The following is an 18,123-nucleotide window of genomic DNA, read 5'->3' as shown; positions in this document are numbered from 1 at the left end:
ATTTCTCCTTCATTACTGGCTTAATAGCCATGCGTAATTTTAAGATCTACTCTGTCTCTTTTTATGCCAAGATTAACTGTCCAGTTTTGTTAAGGAAGTGGACAACTGCTTCAACAACTAGTCTAATTCACTACATCGCAGTAGGTTAACACCCCGGATGCCTGAGCTGGAGCTCCGTTGCCCCAGAGACCGTGGGGATCCCGTCCTGGGATGATTTCTATACAGACAAAGAGCCAAAATGTAGCATTAGTATTCATGGATGGGAACTATGTAAAACATGTCTTCCTTTTTTTACTTCATTCAGCCAGTCCAAAGTCCTATTGGTGAGCGATTTTTGGTTAAATCTCAAGCTCTGTAGATCTAATTGATCTAATATGACCATAGGCAGCATGAAGACAGTGGTAATAATACAATGTGGATGGGAAATGTGGTTTTAAAAATAACGTGTCTACTTAAAGTAGGATGTAGCCTACACATAATTTTTTGGCGTGGTTATTTCATATATCTCACGAAACAATATTATTATCCTTAGAAATGCGAAGAAACTACTCTCACGTTTATTTAGTTTTTGGTGGTGCTTGACCTTGATGTAAACTATAGAACGTAAAATGTGAAATTTACAATAGAAAATAATATAAGGATCCAAAAATCTTCTGATCTGCTGACATGGACTCTGTCTATAGTTAAATGAACGAGCCACTATTTGCATCATGCCATTTTAATGTTGAGAACCGGGTGGGATGGATCTATGTGCTGCACAGATGCGTATGAGGATCATATGACACTGAAGCTCGGAAATTCCTACGTGGTTAGAGGTGCAAGGCTCATATTTTAAGTCTGATTTAACAAGACACATTTTCTTCTTTTATTAAAGTGAGCCTTTATTTATTTCAGCCGTGTTCCAAAGACATCTAAACACTGACACTGAGATCGTGTTAATAAATACGAAACTGTATTAGGTTTAAAGTATCTGTAGTGTCTAGTGTTTATTGTTCAGTCGTTTTGACAAGGAGGAAGTTGTTGGTAAAACGGAGTGCAAAACTTGTACAAGGGTGAAATGACAGAACAGAGTAATACAGTAACAATCCATAGGACAAGGTGGCGTTGATCCATTATATAACAAATTATAAGGCTGTAACCAAGAATTATATTCATTCCAATACCCACTCTTTCAGCCAGAGCACCGGGTGAGAGAAAATACTGCCAGGTACAGTGCAGATGAATGGAGTCTGGGCTCCCAGTGCCCAGTGCGAAGCTGATCCTGACATCGTGTTGTTGACTTGTACCGCCCCTACCTAATCCTGCATGCGAGAAGGTTGCCATGGAGACCAAGACAAACATACTCAACTAAAATATATAAATAACCGAATGTAAAGGCCTAAATAAACATCGCATCATCTATAACTTTAGGAGAAAAACTTTCAGCAACCTGAGGATGAGAAGGAACGCCGCGTGCACGCGCAGCTCAGAATGCGCCGCGGCCGCGCTCAGATTCGACCGGAGTCGGAAAGATGGTGGCCAGCGCTCGAGTACAGAAGCTCCTCCGACGGTATCAACTAGCGATTGCCGCCGCATTGACCATCCTCCTGATCCAAGGACTGGTAATATGGAGTCTGAGAAGTCTGGAAGAGGGCGAGGGAGAGGTGAGAAACCATCCCCGAGCTTATTTTTCTGTCCCCAGACAGTGACTGGGCTTCCATTAGCGCTTAGCTTAGCTCGCCGTGTGTTGTGATAAAGTAACGCTAGCGGATGCTAGCTAAGTTAGCAGCTTGGGCTGGGGGGCGGAGGGGGCAACAATGCTCTGAAGCATTTCAGTTCAATCCAGTCCTGCCTGCCTGCCTGCCTGCCTGCCTGTCTGCCTGCCTGCCTGTCTGCCTGTCTGTCTGTCTAACTGTCTGCCTGCCTGCCTCTGACCACGGTGTCAGTAACAGTGCGAGGTCCCATTAACTCAGCTGGTCCTGTTATGCGGTAGTTGGCTTAAAAAGGAGTTGTGGTCTGACTGCGTCCCCTTCACTGAAATCACTGTGGTGTGAAGAAAATGAACATCAGACAGAAGGATCAGACAAACCCTGACAACACAGCAAATAGGAGGGAAATGTCTGTGAGGTGATGGCAACTTTGAGCGAGACTTAGTCATGATTCATTGAGAACAGCAGTTCATCAGTCTGAGCTGAGCTGCCTCACACTGCTTTCCCCGGAGGTCCAGTGTCTGCCCTGCTTGTCTGAATTTATACTCTGCTTATTTCTATCCCACTGTGGTCTTTCACTCTGTTCTGTTTATGTGACCTTCACAAAGCCTTTCTCTGAGATAGATGCTAAAGTTAAAAAACTGTTGCCTTTTCTACATACAACTGTGCTAATTTATTTAACATTACTGGAATCCTCTGTGGGATTCATATCGCTCAGTCTGTCTGGCACACCTGGATAGCACTACCTTAGGCAGTGTGTGTTCCCTCTTAATAAGGTAAGGTGAGTTGTGAACAGATGTGACTTGTGGAGGACTGCTGTGCATGTGCTTTTTTCTTTTTTTGCTGCACCAGCACTGATAAAGCCTCAGGAATGCAAGCAAAAACCTGAAATGGGCAGCAAGCTGCCTCTCTGTCATGATGCGACAAGTGTGCAGTGTGTATGATATTCCTTCCAACACTGGTAGATTGTCTGGTTGGCAGGAAGCAGGCAGCAGAAGTGACGCTGTCTTTGGTGTGCACAAATTCGGCCGTTTCCTCAGAGGAAGGAAAGTAAGTCTTGATTTTTGTAGTTGGTGTTCAACTCTGTTGAAAAGCAAACTGATTTGTTTCAGTTTAAGCTGTTTCAGTGACCTTGCATCTAAACCGTGATGTCCCCGGCCCTTTGTCACATTTTTATTATGAATTACACCAGCTCATATGAAGCAGTCCATTTCCTGTAAACACACCTATTTGCACAATGTAACAAAACAGGATATGTTGTATGAGACCGTTAATTTTAACTTAAGTTTAACTATCACTTGTTTGCTTTGTAAGCCTCTTTGCAAGGCTTTGTACTACTTCATCAGATGCAGGCTTAAACATGCTTCAGCAAAGATAAAGAAAAATGTCTTTAGGGGTTTGTGGTTACCTGTAGCTCACTGTAAAGGATTAGAAGTGCACATGTTTAGAAAGCTCAACACAGCTATATTAAAGATCTGTTTCCAGAACCTCAGATAAATGCCTTTATAGCTATCAGGGACAGGATATATAATCACCCTGGATATAGAGCTATTGTTGAACAAGAATCAAACTGATAAACTGTTCAGAAGATTTGCTGTATTAATAATGTAATTTAGGTATTTGCCAAGCAAATGTGACACTGGTTCTTTATGGACATGGCAGCATACCATACAAAATCAATGTAAATAAAGGCACACTAAGATTAACAGTTCCAGATCAAAATTTCAGACTTTGACAATGTGGGCAACATGAGAGAGCCTGGTTGAATTCCTCCACACTCTTTGCCTTTCACATGAATTCTGAACTGGTCTTATCAGAGGCTTGCTGTCCATGTGTTAACATCCACATGTGCTATGATATAGCCCTGGAATGGAGGAGTGGAAGGACCACAATGACAGAAGAAGACATCATCATCATCCTTGTGTCTTCCCCTGTTTGGCCACACTCTCCTACAGAGCTTGCTACTGCTTCCAGCTTCAGCAGATGGTGACACTGATATGGTTTCACTCAACTTTAATTGGAAAGTAAAGAGGCAGCCTACTTTGCCTTTGAATCAATACATTTTTGACACGATGGTGCTAATTAAAAACTGTGAAAAAGGGATGATAAGGAAAAATGTTAGCCCCATCTTCACGCTTGTCTTCTGTTAGGAAACATTTACTAAAGCAGTTTAAATCAAGTAGCCTCTTTATAATTATTAGATGAAATAAGCTTAGATGACATGTTCTTCCAACAGAAGTGTTTATAATAATTTTGCAGCTATGAGCTGCCACCAGAGAGAAAATGAGCTACTGTTGAGAATGTGTGAAACTGTTGCTACAACTTGCATTGGAGCCAAATCTCAGAACAGAAGCAAGATGGACGTTACATGAACCTCAAAATGTATTTCTTGGTAAAAATCACATTAAGTCAGAAATATGAAAAGTAATTTGCACGCAGCATTCCACTCTAAAACCAGATATATTATATCACATTTTGTACCTGTGGTGAACATATAAAACTCAGTTTAGATTACACTACATAGTGGAGAATTCGGGTTTCTGCAGCACATATGTAGTTTGGTGTATGAGGTGTCTTGTAATCCTTTACCCTGATTGAAGGCATCCAGATTTTTTTGTCCATGTGATCTTTGGACTTGAGGTTTTTGCATAAAGCTGACAATAACCAGGTTGCTCAAGTCTATGTTAACTCCCTGATGAAAAATTTCACTTCAATGAGTGGTATGTAACTGGGCTGAGGGTGCACTTGGCAGTCAGTAGCTGACTGTGCTGTATTGGTTGGCAGCTGGTTCATTGGCAGTGTGTTATCTGGCTCCTTGTTTTGACCACGCAACTCCAGTCCCTCCTCTGTTCCCACCGTCTTTAGATTGTAACTGTGCCAGCAGCTTGAGGCGAGCTAGCCTGCATACAGCCATGTCATCTCACAGTAGCAGAGAGCTCTCAGCCCACTCACTGTTCTCTCTTCATTCTCCTCTCCAAGTGTATGTTCTGAAGGGCTTTATTTGAGATTTAGTAATCTACTGTGCCAGAGTGATGACATTTGGTTTGAAGATTTTAAAGATGGCCCAAGTGCCCTCCATTTTCAGAGGTGTGATTTGTGTTCCAGTCAGGGCAGTTCTCTCTATGCTATTGGTTTTAAACTAAGGTTTGTACATGGGACATCATAGTTGTGACTAAGATTGTATTGATGATTGTGTGATTGTGGTGTTTCCTCCATTGACTCTGTACTGGGTGACCCCCAAATCCCCATGCCCAATCTCTTGGCGTTGGGCGTTTCCTTGCAACATTTCTTTATTCACTGAATCACAACTGTCTGACAGATATTCTCTGGACCTAACAGCTCTACTAGGGATGTTACAGCCAAATATTCCAATAATGAGATACTTTAGTTATTTAATACATAGCAGACTTTAGAGGATCCAATCTTGATGTTTGATGGACTCAGTGACATCTCAGAGTATGATACCATCATAGAAATATCACACAAACTCATTATGGCATTCATTTATGACATTCTAATACATGGGTGGAGTGAATTTATACTCTTTGTGCAATTAAATTTAGTCTTGAGCCAACACAAAGTTGTGTGTTTTCCATCCTTCCACATGTCAAAAAGAGGAGAAAAAATATATAAAATTACTAGAAACTGTCTGTCTTCCCACACTGTATGTCCCTCTGAGATGTCTCAGTGTATTTTCAGTGCTCACATGCATAAACTCACAGTGAAAACGGGCACTTTTTCTTGTACTTTTTGCCAAAATAAGTAAGAGGTTTGTTGAGGTTTCTATTGTGAATCACTGGGCTCATTGTGCCACACGAGTGTGTGAGTGTGTGAATATCCAGAATGGTTCTTTTTGCAGATTAGCTCCACAAAAAGGCAGAGGCTCAGCTAAAAATAACCAACATCAGAGAAATGGGGGGGAAAAAAACCCACCAAATAAACAAATCCTTCCCACTGGGCTTTCTCTGCTGTTGCCTTTGTTGTCTTTGTTTACCTTATGCCATTCCTGCATTGTGAATCAATGCCTCTTCTCAGTAATTTTTGTCCAAAATGCTCTTAAGGAGTAACAGGCAACAGAACTGCATTTAAATCATATTTTTATTCCTTATCCGGTCTCTCTGTCTCTGCCCTGATTTCTTCTTCTCTGCTCTCTTCCCAGAGAAAAACACGACGGTCTAAGCTGCCAGACCAAAATAGCCAGGACCATAAGAGGTACACAACACTTTGGGAAAAACAAAACTCTTTGTCTGGGAAGAACAGGGGCAGATGGACCACCGGGCTAGAGCGGACAGGAGGCACAGCAGCCAGTGCACTGAGGAGAGGAACAAGCCGGCGAGGAGGAAAGCCCAGCATTAGGCTGAAGTCTCCCCATCATCGGGGGGAAGACAGTGTTGTCTCCCATGACTTGTCCAGCAGCCGCAACTTGAGCGACACGCGGGGAGGCACAGATGGGGCGGCTAGGCTACCTGCTGCTGCCATACCAGGGGAGCCAGGCAGTGTGGACGGCGCTCACCAAGCCCCCAGCAGTGACTTTGTGCCTAAATGTGATATAGTAGGCAAGGATGCTCTGTCTGCCCTCCATCGTGCCGGATCACAGCAGTGCCGACAGGAGATCGCCAACATTGTGTGCCAGCATCAGGCTGGTCAGCTCATGCCAGATGCACTTCCTCAGTTCTGCCCTCAACTTGGTGAGAACCATTCAAAATTTTCATCAGTACATCAACACAATTCTTGGTATGAAATGTTTACTTCGGTGCAGCAATTTATAGACTGCTACAGCTTACTGTTGGTTTTAAGTTTCCTGTACTGTATATTAGTTTACTGTAATGGCATTTTTCATCATTAACAGATATTCATATTATTCTGGATGTTTTTTTTAGGTCACCAACTAATCAAAGCAAAGCAGAGTCAGTGATTTTACAGAATCCTGTACTAAAAAGACAGAATAAAGCAGTTTCTGGGGAACATAAGACATGTCAGAGGTTGTGACCCGAGCTGCTAGCACTCATTCTGCTTGTTTCTTGGATAATGTAAGATCCCAATTTTGGTGATAATGGATTTTTACCACAAACCTGCTCCTCAAAATTCATTGCAATCAATTGTTTAATAAACCATTATTTAAATTGATTGCATTGTTTTGATTCCTGAATCTCTTGACATATCTAACGTGATGTGTGTTTCATGAGGTTTTACAATAAACTGCCCCTCTGTGATGATTGTCCTTCTGGGAGTTTCTCTAAAATTATATTTTCAGTGGTCTGACTAGTTTCTGAATGTGCCGTGTATATATTCTAGTAAAATACTGAAACCAACCAACACCCACTGTGATCCAGTAAGTTTGATTAGTTGGTCAAAGAAATCAAATAGTAAATGCCTCTCATTTTATTTTAAGTGAACTTGTGTATATCTTTAGTACACAGGTACATTGAAGTGCTTTCAGTGGAGCAGAACACTCATCCCACGCCTCTGGCTTGGTTTTGCATTTGAGTGAATACGTTTGGCAACATATGTGTGTAGGAAGCTTGTAAGCAGGAAACTAAAAAGTAAGAACCAAAGACATAATATTAACTCCCTTCTTAGTCATGTACAATTAAGCCATTGCCATGTAACCCGCTGAGAGCTATTTTTACCCACTCAACAACGCATCTTTCAATATCCAAGCCTTCAAGCAATTATTTCAAATTCTCCAGGCTCTCCTAAATTTTTTGTCTCTTTCATCTCCTTGACAAGGTGTGTCAAATCCAGTTCAGGCCATTGGAGACAACAGCCTTTCCAAAGCAGACAAGCCCGTTAGGGTGGCTTTTGTTCTGATGGTCCATGGCCGTGCTGTACGGCAGCTCAAGCGACTCATCAAAGCCATATACCACCGTGACCACTACTACTACATCCATGTGGACAAGGTAATTACAGTGAATTTACTACTATATTTTCTCAGGAATGTGTTGCCCCACTGATACTGGCATATAGTATTATTTATTCATGCTAAGGCTGAACATTGAACAATGTATTTGGCCACCTGCTCAGTGCTGGCTACACCAAGCTCACAAATGCATCGACTAGGTAGGTGTTTTTGCATTATGAAGGTTAAATTTATCCCCCAGGTCTGAGTGTGGTAAAAAGGATTAGCTGGGATAGAGTAAAGTGTGGTTATTCTTAGGGACTGGATTTAGTGGAAGAAAAGTCTGCCATCATGGGTAGCTTGAAGGCAGAATATAAATGTATGGCTGGTGACACTGAGGCACTGAGAGCTCACGTGTGTTCAGCACAGACAACTCAGGAACAGGTGCCTCTTGTAAGTGCACCTGTGTAGCTGCAAAGGTTACACAGTCCTGCAGAGTGGCCCTGTTTGGCTGCCTAGGGAACAGAGGTGAAGCTTGCTGAAGGCAGTGATGAATAAGAAGCCAGTGGCCTAGTCACAGCATGGACACAATCCAAACAGCCTTTTTGAGAGATGAGGCTGTGAAACAAGCCAGGTTGTACTAGTATCAGTCTATCAGCTTCTCAGCACCTCTCCACCTAAACCTTTCTCCTTTTGTCCTGGCCGCATGTCAACATCAAAATGTCCTGTGATGCTTTTCACCAAATATCATGTCGCCAACAGATCATAGCTGGAGCCATACTTAGTAATTTCCCTGAAAATTACTTATGATTGAATTTCATGGATGAAGAAGAGTTCTACATGCCCTCTTATATCAATTTAGTCCATAATTAATTTTATATTCAGGTGTAATTTTGATACTCCTCAGACAGACTTTGTCAAGGCTTCATTAAAGTTGGCATAGTCAATCTTCAGAGCTTATGCCAGAAATGCCTTTATACAAAAGAAATCTAACTGTGACTCTGGTGTCTTATAAGCAGTTGACTCATTGCTCTAAAAAAATCAAAGTTCCTCTGTCTGGTCTTTAGGAAAATTGACACAGATGTTCTGAAAGCCAAGCCTGATTAAACTTATTAATTTACTTTTCTATTTGTGAAAGCATTTAGTATTTTATGTCATTTAATTAGTTGCAAAACAATATCTAATCAAAATTCATATTTGACATAAAATTTTCTGAGTGGTCATAACTTTGCTCCTGACATAACGACATCATGTTTCCCTGGCAACTTTGGCCTGCTGGTCTCTTCTGCCCCCGCATTGCTGCTTGTAGAGAAATTAGGTCTTTTTCTTTTAAGCTGCTCATTTATCGCTTCATAACCTTTATTAGCTGATCTTATTTGTAAACATGCTTGTTAATTCGTTGCAAATTAATCTTATTTAGCTGCAATGGGAAATCAAAAGACAGTCTTTTAAAACTATACATTGTGGTTTCCTGCAATCTTCATAAAAATGGACTCACATGCTTGTTCATAGCCACATCTCACCACTTTTAATGTCTCTGCATGAAACTGTTTGGCTCTTTGACTTCCTCAATTTCTTTAACTATTCCCTCTTAATGTTTAATCCCTGCTCTGAGGTTTTCCCCAGACTGTCCCAAAACTAAACACAAAACACATTTATGTATTTGACCTTTTGCTTTTGAAATCCTCCAGCGGTCTGGCTACATGCATCGAGAGGTCCTGCAGATAGCCAAGCAGTACCCAAATGTACGAGCCACGCCGTGGAGAATGGTCACCATTTGGGGTGGTGCCAGTCTATTGAAGGCCTATCTACGCAGCATGCAGGACCTGCTCTCTATTCTGGACTGGAAATGGGATATTTTCATCAATCTCAGTGGCACAGACTTCCCTACTAGGTTGGTTGTTCAGCCATGTGCAGTAACATTGGAGACATATGATGGTGAATCTGACATCCTTTGCATTTGCACTTACTATCATCATATTGTTCAAATGTTCTTAGGTGTATTGCCTCAAAGTTTTACACATTAATCTTAAATGTATACATTATTTAATATTTCATATTCATGGTTTAATAATCCCACAGTTTGCAATTGCACTTGTGCCTCTTTCTGTGGCCGTGTCTTACAGCACCATTATACTCAAAAAGCACCCATAGCATTTCCTTGATAAAAGGAGTACTCTTGTAGCTGGCAGTTCATAGTCTTTGTTCTTACTGATCAATTGTTGTTAGATTTCTGGAGCAGCTCTGAAACCTCATCAGAGCAGCTGCATGTCCTACTGAACTGTCCTGAGTGGCAATAGCTTGGACTGCTGGGATGCACACTGACAAGCCTGTGTGGACCAAATTCTATCCAGAGCATTTAGTCTTATGTCACTCACTATCAGCAACACACTGAATCCAGGCTTTAATGTCCAAGCTGTTCTAAAAAACATAACTTTTCTTCCTCTCAATTCTCACCTTAACATCCTCCTGCAGGACAAATGATGAGCTGGTAACTTTCCTCTCACTTCACAAAGACAAGAACTTCCTCAAGTCACATGGGAGAGAAAATGCCCGGTGAGTATGCTTGCTTAATAGTTGCAACCTGCTATAAAAAAAAAATCTCTTTTTTGGGTTTTTGCTTGCTTAAAAATGATCTCTCTGACATTTTATCCAAACCTTTGAAGGGATTTCTTGTGCACGACAATAATAAATGCCGTAATTTCCGGACTATAGAGCGCACCTGAATATAAGCCACACCTGCTAAATTAAAAGAGAAAAACTGTTTCGTACATATATAAGCCACACTATAAGCCGCAAGTGTTGGAATTATGGGAGGAAATTGCATATGGCAGGAACTATGTTACACAGAAAGATTCTGCCTTTTTGCCACCTTGATCGACTTGACAGCTGCATCATATGCATTGCTTCATGTGTTACCCATGATAAGGGTGTGTGCATGAAGCACAAAATAAATGACTGATCTGAAGCATTTAGTGTGGTGCGTTTAATTCGAACAATTTCATTGGTCCACTGTGACCTCTTCAGTGATTTCAGCATAGTTGTTTAAGCCACAGGCTTCAAAGTGTGTGAAAAGAGTAGCGTTTTATAATCGGGAAATTACGATACATAAAAAAAGTAAAGCATAGCATGGTTTGTTTAAGTAATTACTTTGATCAATATTGCACATTGGGTCTTTGACCCATAATTTTCAAATGTTCTCTGTGTTCAAGGTTTATTAAGAAGCAAGGCCTTGACCGTCTCTTCCACGAGTGTGACAACCACATGTGGCGTCTGGGAGAGCGCAACATCCCAGAAGGCCTGGAGGTCTCAGGTGGCTCTGATTGGTTTGCACTCACCCGTCGCTTCGTGGAGTACGTCATCAACTCCCAGGATGACCTAGTGTCAGGACTGAAGCAGTTCTATTCCTATGCTCTGCTCCCTGCTGAGGTTAGTCAGCCTGAGGTGGTATCTTTATCTCATGCAGTTCAGATAGACAGTTTGATACACAAGTCACTTTCAAGCTTGTCCTCCCTGCTAAGTCAGAACAGCCAAGCAGCAGAGAAAATGTAATACTTAAGGCTTTCAGGCGCAGTGTGCTGCAGAGGTGCCAGACAAGGGGAGGGTTCACTTGAGTTCATCTGACAGTGTGGTTTATGTCTGAGAGGAAGAGCAGCAGTTTTTCCCACAGTTGTTTGGTGGTATAAAGCCATAAGCTTTTGCAATTTTAGAGTGTGAAGGTTTATGCATATCTTTGAGTTTTTACAGTAACTTCACCCCCTTTGTTTGATTTCGTGCACTGTGCAGCATCAATATCTGATTCATCCCTCTGATTTCCACAGTCTTTTTTCCACACTGTGCTGGGGAACAGCCATATGTGCGATACCTTGGTAGACAATAACCTGCGAGTCACTAACTGGAATCGTAAACTTGGCTGTAAATGTCAATACAAGCACATAGTTGACTGGTGTGGCTGCTCTCCCAATGATTTCAAACCACAAGACCTCATCCGAATACAGGTTTGTGAGTCAGAACCCAGAAACAGCTTTTTGGGCTTGAAGTTCACTCCTTCGTCTTTATTTTCACAACAAGATTGATCTTAAACACTCATTTGACTTTTTTCCTCTTTCCCATCTATAGCAATTGACCCGACCAACCTTCTTTGCCCGTAAATTTGAGTCAACAGTAAACCAGGAGGCCATAGACATCCTGGACACTCACCTGTATGGCCAATACGCTCCAGGCACCATTGCCATCAAAGCGTATTGGGAGAGCCTGTTTGAGCAGATGGATGGCATTGGCTCACTTAGTGACGTGGCTCTCACTGCTTACATGTCTTTCTTTCGCCTGAGCCTGAAGAATCTTTCAGTTACTCAGAGCAATTTAGAAGCCTGCAGGTAGATAGTCTGTATTTTTAATGTATCTGAGATAGTAAATGTATGTCTATATTACATATACATGTACAATTCTCAAATGTGCTATGTACATTGCCAAAAGTATTCGCCCACCCTTTGCAGCTATAACAGCTTCAAGTTTTCTGTGAAGGCTTTCCACAAGGTTTAGGTGCGTGTTTATGGAAATTTTTGACCATTATTCCAGAAGCGCACTTATGAGGTCGCAAACTGATGTTGGGCGAGAAGGCCGGGCTCTCAGTCTCCGCTCTAACTCATCCCAAAGGTGTTCTATTGGGTTGAAACTGTTCCCACAAAGTTGGGAGCATGCAACTGTCCAAAATCTCTTACATATCATACCATATGAGATAGCTACAGGTTGGACCGACGTCGCATTAAACCCTATGGATTAAGAATGGGATGTCATTCATATACGCGTCAAGGCAGGCGAGGGAATACTTTTGGTAATATAGTGCAGTGATTCCCAGCCGGTGTGCCGTGAGGGGTCATCAGATGTGCTGTGGAGGATGGTCCAGTTTCACCTGATTGGTACTCTAAGCCTTGGAGTGCTGATCGGGTGAGGTTGGGTGGTCTTCTGCAGCATGCCCATGTGCCACGGCACAGCGGTTGGGAATCACTTATATAATGCATGATTTATCTATTTCCTCACCTCAGGTTTGAACCAGTTGGTTCCCCTCTGTCAGTACACTTGTACTTTTATGATGACCATTTCCAAGGGTACCTTGTGCGTCAGGAAGCACAGGTTGTGGGGTCAAAGGTCAGGGAGACACTGGAGATGTGGGCAGTACCCCAGTCCTCACTTGTCCTCGAGACTAACCTCAAAGAGTTTGAAAGACTTAAGAATCTGGAAGTAAGTGGCCTCATTGCTCCCTCATTGTTCTTTGGTTCATTGGTGTGTGACTTATAGATGCTTGTTATGGTGTCGTTGAAGTTTCTATCCTGCAACTTTAAGGGGGAAATTTCTCCAAGAGAATTGCTGTGTATAAAGATTTTTTTCCCTGATATTTAAAAATTAGAGTGGTATTATCAGGGCTTGATCTGACCCCAACCAAACTTTGAAGCTTAATCATTTTTTAAAATATTGTAAAATTAGGGGTAAGGCTAATAAAGAAATGGCTAAAATATAAATTTTACATTAATGTCCTCAAATAGCTCAGCACAGAATATACATCCTTTCTCTGTCTCCTTGACAGATAGGTACAGAGTGGGATCCTAAAGAAAGAATCTTCCGTAACTTTGGCGGCGTGATTGGGCCTTTGGATGAACCCCTGGCAGTCCAAAAATGGGCTCGCGGTCCCAACCTCACAGCCACTATTGTGTGGCTCGACCCAGCTCTGGTGGTGGCAGCATCATATGACATTACAGTGGAGGTGGATGCAGAGTATACCCAGTACAAACCACCACTGCAGCGGCCCCTCCGCCCTGGGACTTGGGTAATACGGGTATTAAAGCAATGGGAGCGGGTGGCAGAGGTTCGCTTCCTTGTTGTGCCGCTAACTTTCAAAGATAAGGAGCCACTTCGCCAAGGTAAGACATAGCACAAGACATTTGATATTCATTATGTCAGCTCAATGGTTTAATATTCAATGTTTTTTTCTTATTTGAACAAATCTCATAAAATGACATATCCAACAATGGGTCAGACTCCCTTTCAGAACTTTAGAACTGACTTTCCTGCCATGTTGGTGACATTGTTTAATGTTGGAAATAAAAATCTAGTTTCTATAGTTTTTATAAATTGTGAAATGTAGTGTATTTGTTTGTGAGTAGTGAATGTTCACAGCAAGAAGTGTATGTGGGATCAGCTTTGTAGCCTTGTTCATGGTTATAAAAGTGCATTACTCCGATTTGGTACATTAATATGCTTTAATAGTTCAGCTGAGGGTTTCAGTCTTTGGTAACTCATCCATTTTCAGATCCCGTCCCTTACCTCTTTTTCAATTTCTCCAGAAGAGGACAGCTGGCTCCATGCAGGTCCTCCAGGGAACCTGTACCTGGACCAAAGTTTCCAGCAGTTGAGCTCCATGCTGAAGCTCCCTCCCCAGGAGCCTGCCATGCAGGAGGCCCAGCGTAATGCCCAGCTTGTGGGTGAGGCCCTTGAGGCATGGGTGGACAGCAGCGTGAGGACCTTCTGGGTAACAAGGGACCTGTGTGCCATACAGACATCATCTTGCCCAGCACTGGGACCTTGCTCCAAAACTTCTTGGAGCTCTCTTTCTCCAGACCCCAAATCTGAACTGGGTCCAGTCAAAAGCGATGGGCGGATCAGGTAGCCCCAAGAGAAGGGGGACTGTAAAAGTATACAGAAAGAATGGGAGCTGGACCTATACTGGAGAGCTCCAGGAGAAGCTGTGTGAACCAGACATTGTCCCCAAGGTTGGCTCAGAGCTCAGAGGCACATAAACAACAGCAAGGCAACTTCCTGCACTGAGGAGTCAAGGCATTGTTAGTGATGTGGTAATAATGGAAAATTTGCACATGGAGAATTGTAAGCAGGAACACTTGTGTCATTGTTTGCTCTGCGGTCCCAGTGATGCCAGATATGTTGTGCTATTTTGCTGGCACACAGGTTTACAGTCAGGGTCAGTCTGGCCAGGAGTCTGAAAAGAAATCTCTGCACAGTTTACAGTTTTCTCTGCTTTGAAAGAATTAGAGAGCAAAGACTGAACACTAGGCTCCTTCATGCGCTTCTATTTTCATTTCATGGTAGAGGGGAATATATAAATCGTATTATTGTGCTTATTTTGAAGCATTACTATATAAGCATACGGAGCAGTCAGAAGAAGTGCACTTTACTGTAAGACTGTGGTGTTGTGCAGACGTCACTTGATTTCAGTTTAAGGAGCAGAAGTCAAAAAGTCATGGATAAGGTCACATCGCATCTTTTTACATTACACTCTGAGACAGATACCTGCACCGTGACTCCCTGATGCACAGGCACATCAGTAAATACTTGGACTGTCACCTGCGAAGAAATGAGGAAAACGATTGAGTGAGGTTCTTTTCAATATCCAGTTTTCAAGTTGTATTTTATTTTTATTTTTGTTTCCTGACATATCATTTTTTATGTATTTGTTCAATGTGGTAGTTTGTTGAAGAAACTGTTGATTTTTCTTCGATGTGTATTGTTTTGTGGTCTAAGGAAGTGCCTAGACAGCTGCAGCAACTGCACTGCAGAAATTCCTGTGAAAATGTTGGCAAAACAATCTCAACTCAGATGAAGATTTATGGTGCGGCCAAATCTCCAGAACAAGCAAGTAAGAGGACTTTGAGTGGAAATTGTTTTCTTAAAAATGATGTGGCAAAGCTCAAATCTTCTGAAATAATTTATAGCTACTATGAAATGCTGACTAATAAAAGAAATATATTGACTATTATTTAATCATCATGTAACTCAAATCTCAAATCAAAGAAGAAAATTGAACTAACTGTTAATTGCAGACCAAAAGCAATCTAGTTTTATTATTTCGCTCCAAATTTTACAAAACTAAAACAAAATGTTGAAAGTGAAGAGGCTTTGGATGAAATTTTAAAGGAAATGTTTGATATTTAAGAAATACACTTTCTTCCTGAGAGGCTTATTTGTCTATATGACGCTACAGTCAGCAATATGTTCAGTGAGCTCCGCACAAAGACTTGAGGGAAATAAATGTGTCCACTGCTGAAAAAAATCGCCCACACCACTGAAACCCCTTCATTTTCTCATGTCAGAATAAGAAACATGACAGTTTTTTCCAGTTTTCTAATTTGGCACATACTTCCGAGCAGCGCCTTTTGTGCTGACATTAAGCAAACGTTTTAATTAGTGAGCTTCAGAGATACTCGGAAGCAGAATTTTATTGCCATTGAATGGAGTTGGTGTTGCAGGTTCCCAATGTTTACAGGCAACACAACAAATAAGTGTATTTCCCAAAGTCTCAAAGCTTTTCTTTAAGTGCAAGGCTTTCAAACTGGAAGCCTGGTTAGACATTTTTTAATCATACCTCCTGTGTATCGGTTGAAATGCAGTATTGTCAGAGTGTTTGCAGGTGTGTGTGCGTGTGTGCGTGTACGTTGTGTGTGTGCTCTCTCTGCCTCACTGGTTGGTTAATCTCACTTAATTTCTTAAAGTGCTGTTCACCCAACCAAAAAAAAGGTACGCAGTACACTGTATGTTTATATTTTCGTGTGATCAAGAGAATCTAAGCTGCCTTGATTTAGCTGAGAGGATGAATTGTTTATATGGAATAATGGCTTCCAGAAATGTGCAGATAAATGCCTTTACAGAGAACTCTCAACTCCCTTGTTTGTTTCAAGTTTTATGTAACCTTTAATGTTCTTCAATAATAATTGGCCACCATATGAGTTTTCAAGTGACCTTGTTTACCTTGCACAGTACAGCTGCTTCAGTGAAGCCCCAGTTTTATTGAGATGAGAGAGCAGAGAAATCAGCGTAGCAGATGTTATTTTTTTACACATTTTGAGAGGAAGTGTATGTTTTCCGTTCATCTCCAGTGCTCTTTTAAGCTATTAAAAACTGCTGACTTCTTGTGTTGTATTTGACCGTTCCGACGTAATCTGTGTCATTTGAAGCAGACCTCCTGTCTTCTTTTGTTTATCATACAGAGGGGGAGGGGTGGGGTAGGGTAGGGTAGGGTGGAGGGGTGTAACGTTGAGTTGTCCGTCCATGCTGCTGTGATAACCAGCAGTAGTCTGGTGGCTCATGAGTCATCCTGGGCTGTGTGGTTCTTCTCTAAGTAGGGGACTTCCTGTCACTGTATGCCTCTGGAAAAGCTCTTAGGATAGGCATCCTGATTGGTGAAAATAAAAAAAAAATAAAAAAAAAAGCCATTTTGTGTCATGTTACTTTCTTTTCTCAACATGAATTTACTTTGTCTAACTATTCTGGGACATTTTTATGAGAGGCGCTCTCCAGGGTGCTGAACGCTTTCTTTTTAATACTTCCTTGTAAAACTGCTTGACATGATTTTGTTTCATAAATACTGTAAACTATATCTCTGTCCTTGTCCCCATCCGGAACAATTCCTTATTAATATTTAGTCTGCGTTGTGCGTGTTTAACTGCGTGATGTTATTGCGCATCTTTGTTGAGACTATAAACCTGTACAAAAGGACGGTGGAGGAGATGATGGATGGGCTGGGGAAACAAAGAAATGAACAAAAACAAACATATAATTGGATTTGCAGGGGTTCATTCATCCAGAACGTCTCACCCACTGACAGGTAGATTAATGAAGATGGACGTAAACTGTGTGACACACAAGCAGAAGGAGGACGTTTGTCCAGACAGTGTGTATGGGTCAACAGCAGTGGACACAGACGCAGAGGACGGACAGATGCCCACATCCAACAGCTTCCCTTACAATGAAGACCAAACACATAAGGTAAATTCTTTTGTACCACTCTTGATGTGAACTGCCTAAAAATGGAAAATTGTAAACTTTAGTGACAAACGTGTTGACGGGCCTTAATATGACTTAAGAAATTAATACAACTCGTCACGTGATACAAATTAACAGCCTCCTCACTCAAGTGTAGTAATCCATTTATACACAATACACAAACGCACAAACACACACAGTCTTGTTTCTATAATCTCAGAGGACATTACATTGACATAGATTCATTCCTTTAAGACAAATCATTATGAAAACCATGGCTCGGCCTTGTCCTTACCTTAACCTTAACATTAAAATCAACTTTTAACCAAAGTCCTAAAACAGGTCTTCACCCTTAAATTCCATAGTTTACATAACAGGGACTTGCTTTTTAAGGTAAATAATACAAATAATTTCAAGTCCAGCATACACACACTTATTACAGCTGTAGGTCAGGCAATATGTAACAATATACTTTGGCTGGTGGACAAAGAAAAAATGGGCTTAGTAAAATAAGTCTCCAGTGGAAATGTGCAGAGTGACTTTTGCCTTAAATTAGTAGCACACATCATCAATTTAAAGGCAAAACCAACACAAGCATTTTTCCACAGACTCACACAGACTGATAGATGTTATTGCTTCACCACTGGAGTTAGTCAGATGCTTTGACCCCTTCCTTAACTTCAGGACATCCAAAATCTCAGCCCAGCAGTATTTAGAAAATAAATAGCACATTGTGTGTGGGCCCAGAAGAGAAGCCTGCTTCTTCAGTAATTCAATTTGTCGTTTTATTTGTTGTTTTGCCCAGTTAAAGCATGCCAGAAACTA

General features: G+C 41.5%; 1 protein-coding gene across 2 annotated transcripts; it reads left to right on the top strand.

Annotated features, from left to right (window-relative positions):
* Positions 1-1,510: 1,510 nt before the first annotated feature.
* On the top strand, positions 1,511-16,516 carry xylt2 (xylosyltransferase II). 2 transcript variants are annotated; one of them, XM_029509379.1, is made up of 11 exons: positions 1,511-1,643; positions 5,848-6,376; positions 7,419-7,588; positions 9,219-9,421; positions 10,003-10,083; positions 10,740-10,956; positions 11,349-11,525; positions 11,647-11,903; positions 12,573-12,768; positions 13,112-13,445; positions 13,872-16,516. In XM_029509379.1, exons 1-11 carry the CDS (start codon positions 1,512-1,514, stop codon positions 14,189-14,191), a joined length of 2,616 nt encoding a protein of 871 aa, XP_029365239.1. In that variant the 5' UTR covers position 1,511; the 3' UTR covers positions 14,192-16,516. The 2 variants fall into 2 exon arrangements, with proteins under 2 accessions (XP_029365239.1, XP_029365238.1); XM_029509378.1 differs by having other exon boundaries at positions 13,869-16,516.
* The last annotated feature ends 1,607 nt before the right edge of the window (positions 16,517-18,123 follow it).

Source organism: Echeneis naucrates, chromosome 8, assembly GCF_900963305.1.
Source record: "Echeneis naucrates chromosome 8, fEcheNa1.1, whole genome shotgun sequence".
Lineage (NCBI taxonomy): Eukaryota > Metazoa > Chordata > Actinopteri > Carangiformes > Echeneidae > Echeneis > Echeneis naucrates.
This window is presented reverse-complemented; position numbering and strand designations above follow the sequence as displayed.

Bases quoted from the DNA above. Each gene is read 5' to 3' on its own strand.
- xylt2 (XM_029509378.1), top strand. From the start codon at position 1,512: ATGGTGGCCAGCGCTCGAGTACAGAAGCTCCTCCGACGGTATCAACTA. The intron at 7,589-9,218 runs GTAATTACAGTG...GAAATCCTCCAG, and splicing joins ACTACATCCATGTGGACAAG to CGGTCTGGCTACATGCATCG. The intron at 9,422-10,002 runs GTTGGTTGTTCA...ATCCTCCTGCAG, and splicing joins GGCACAGACTTCCCTACTAG to GACAAATGATGAGCTGGTAA.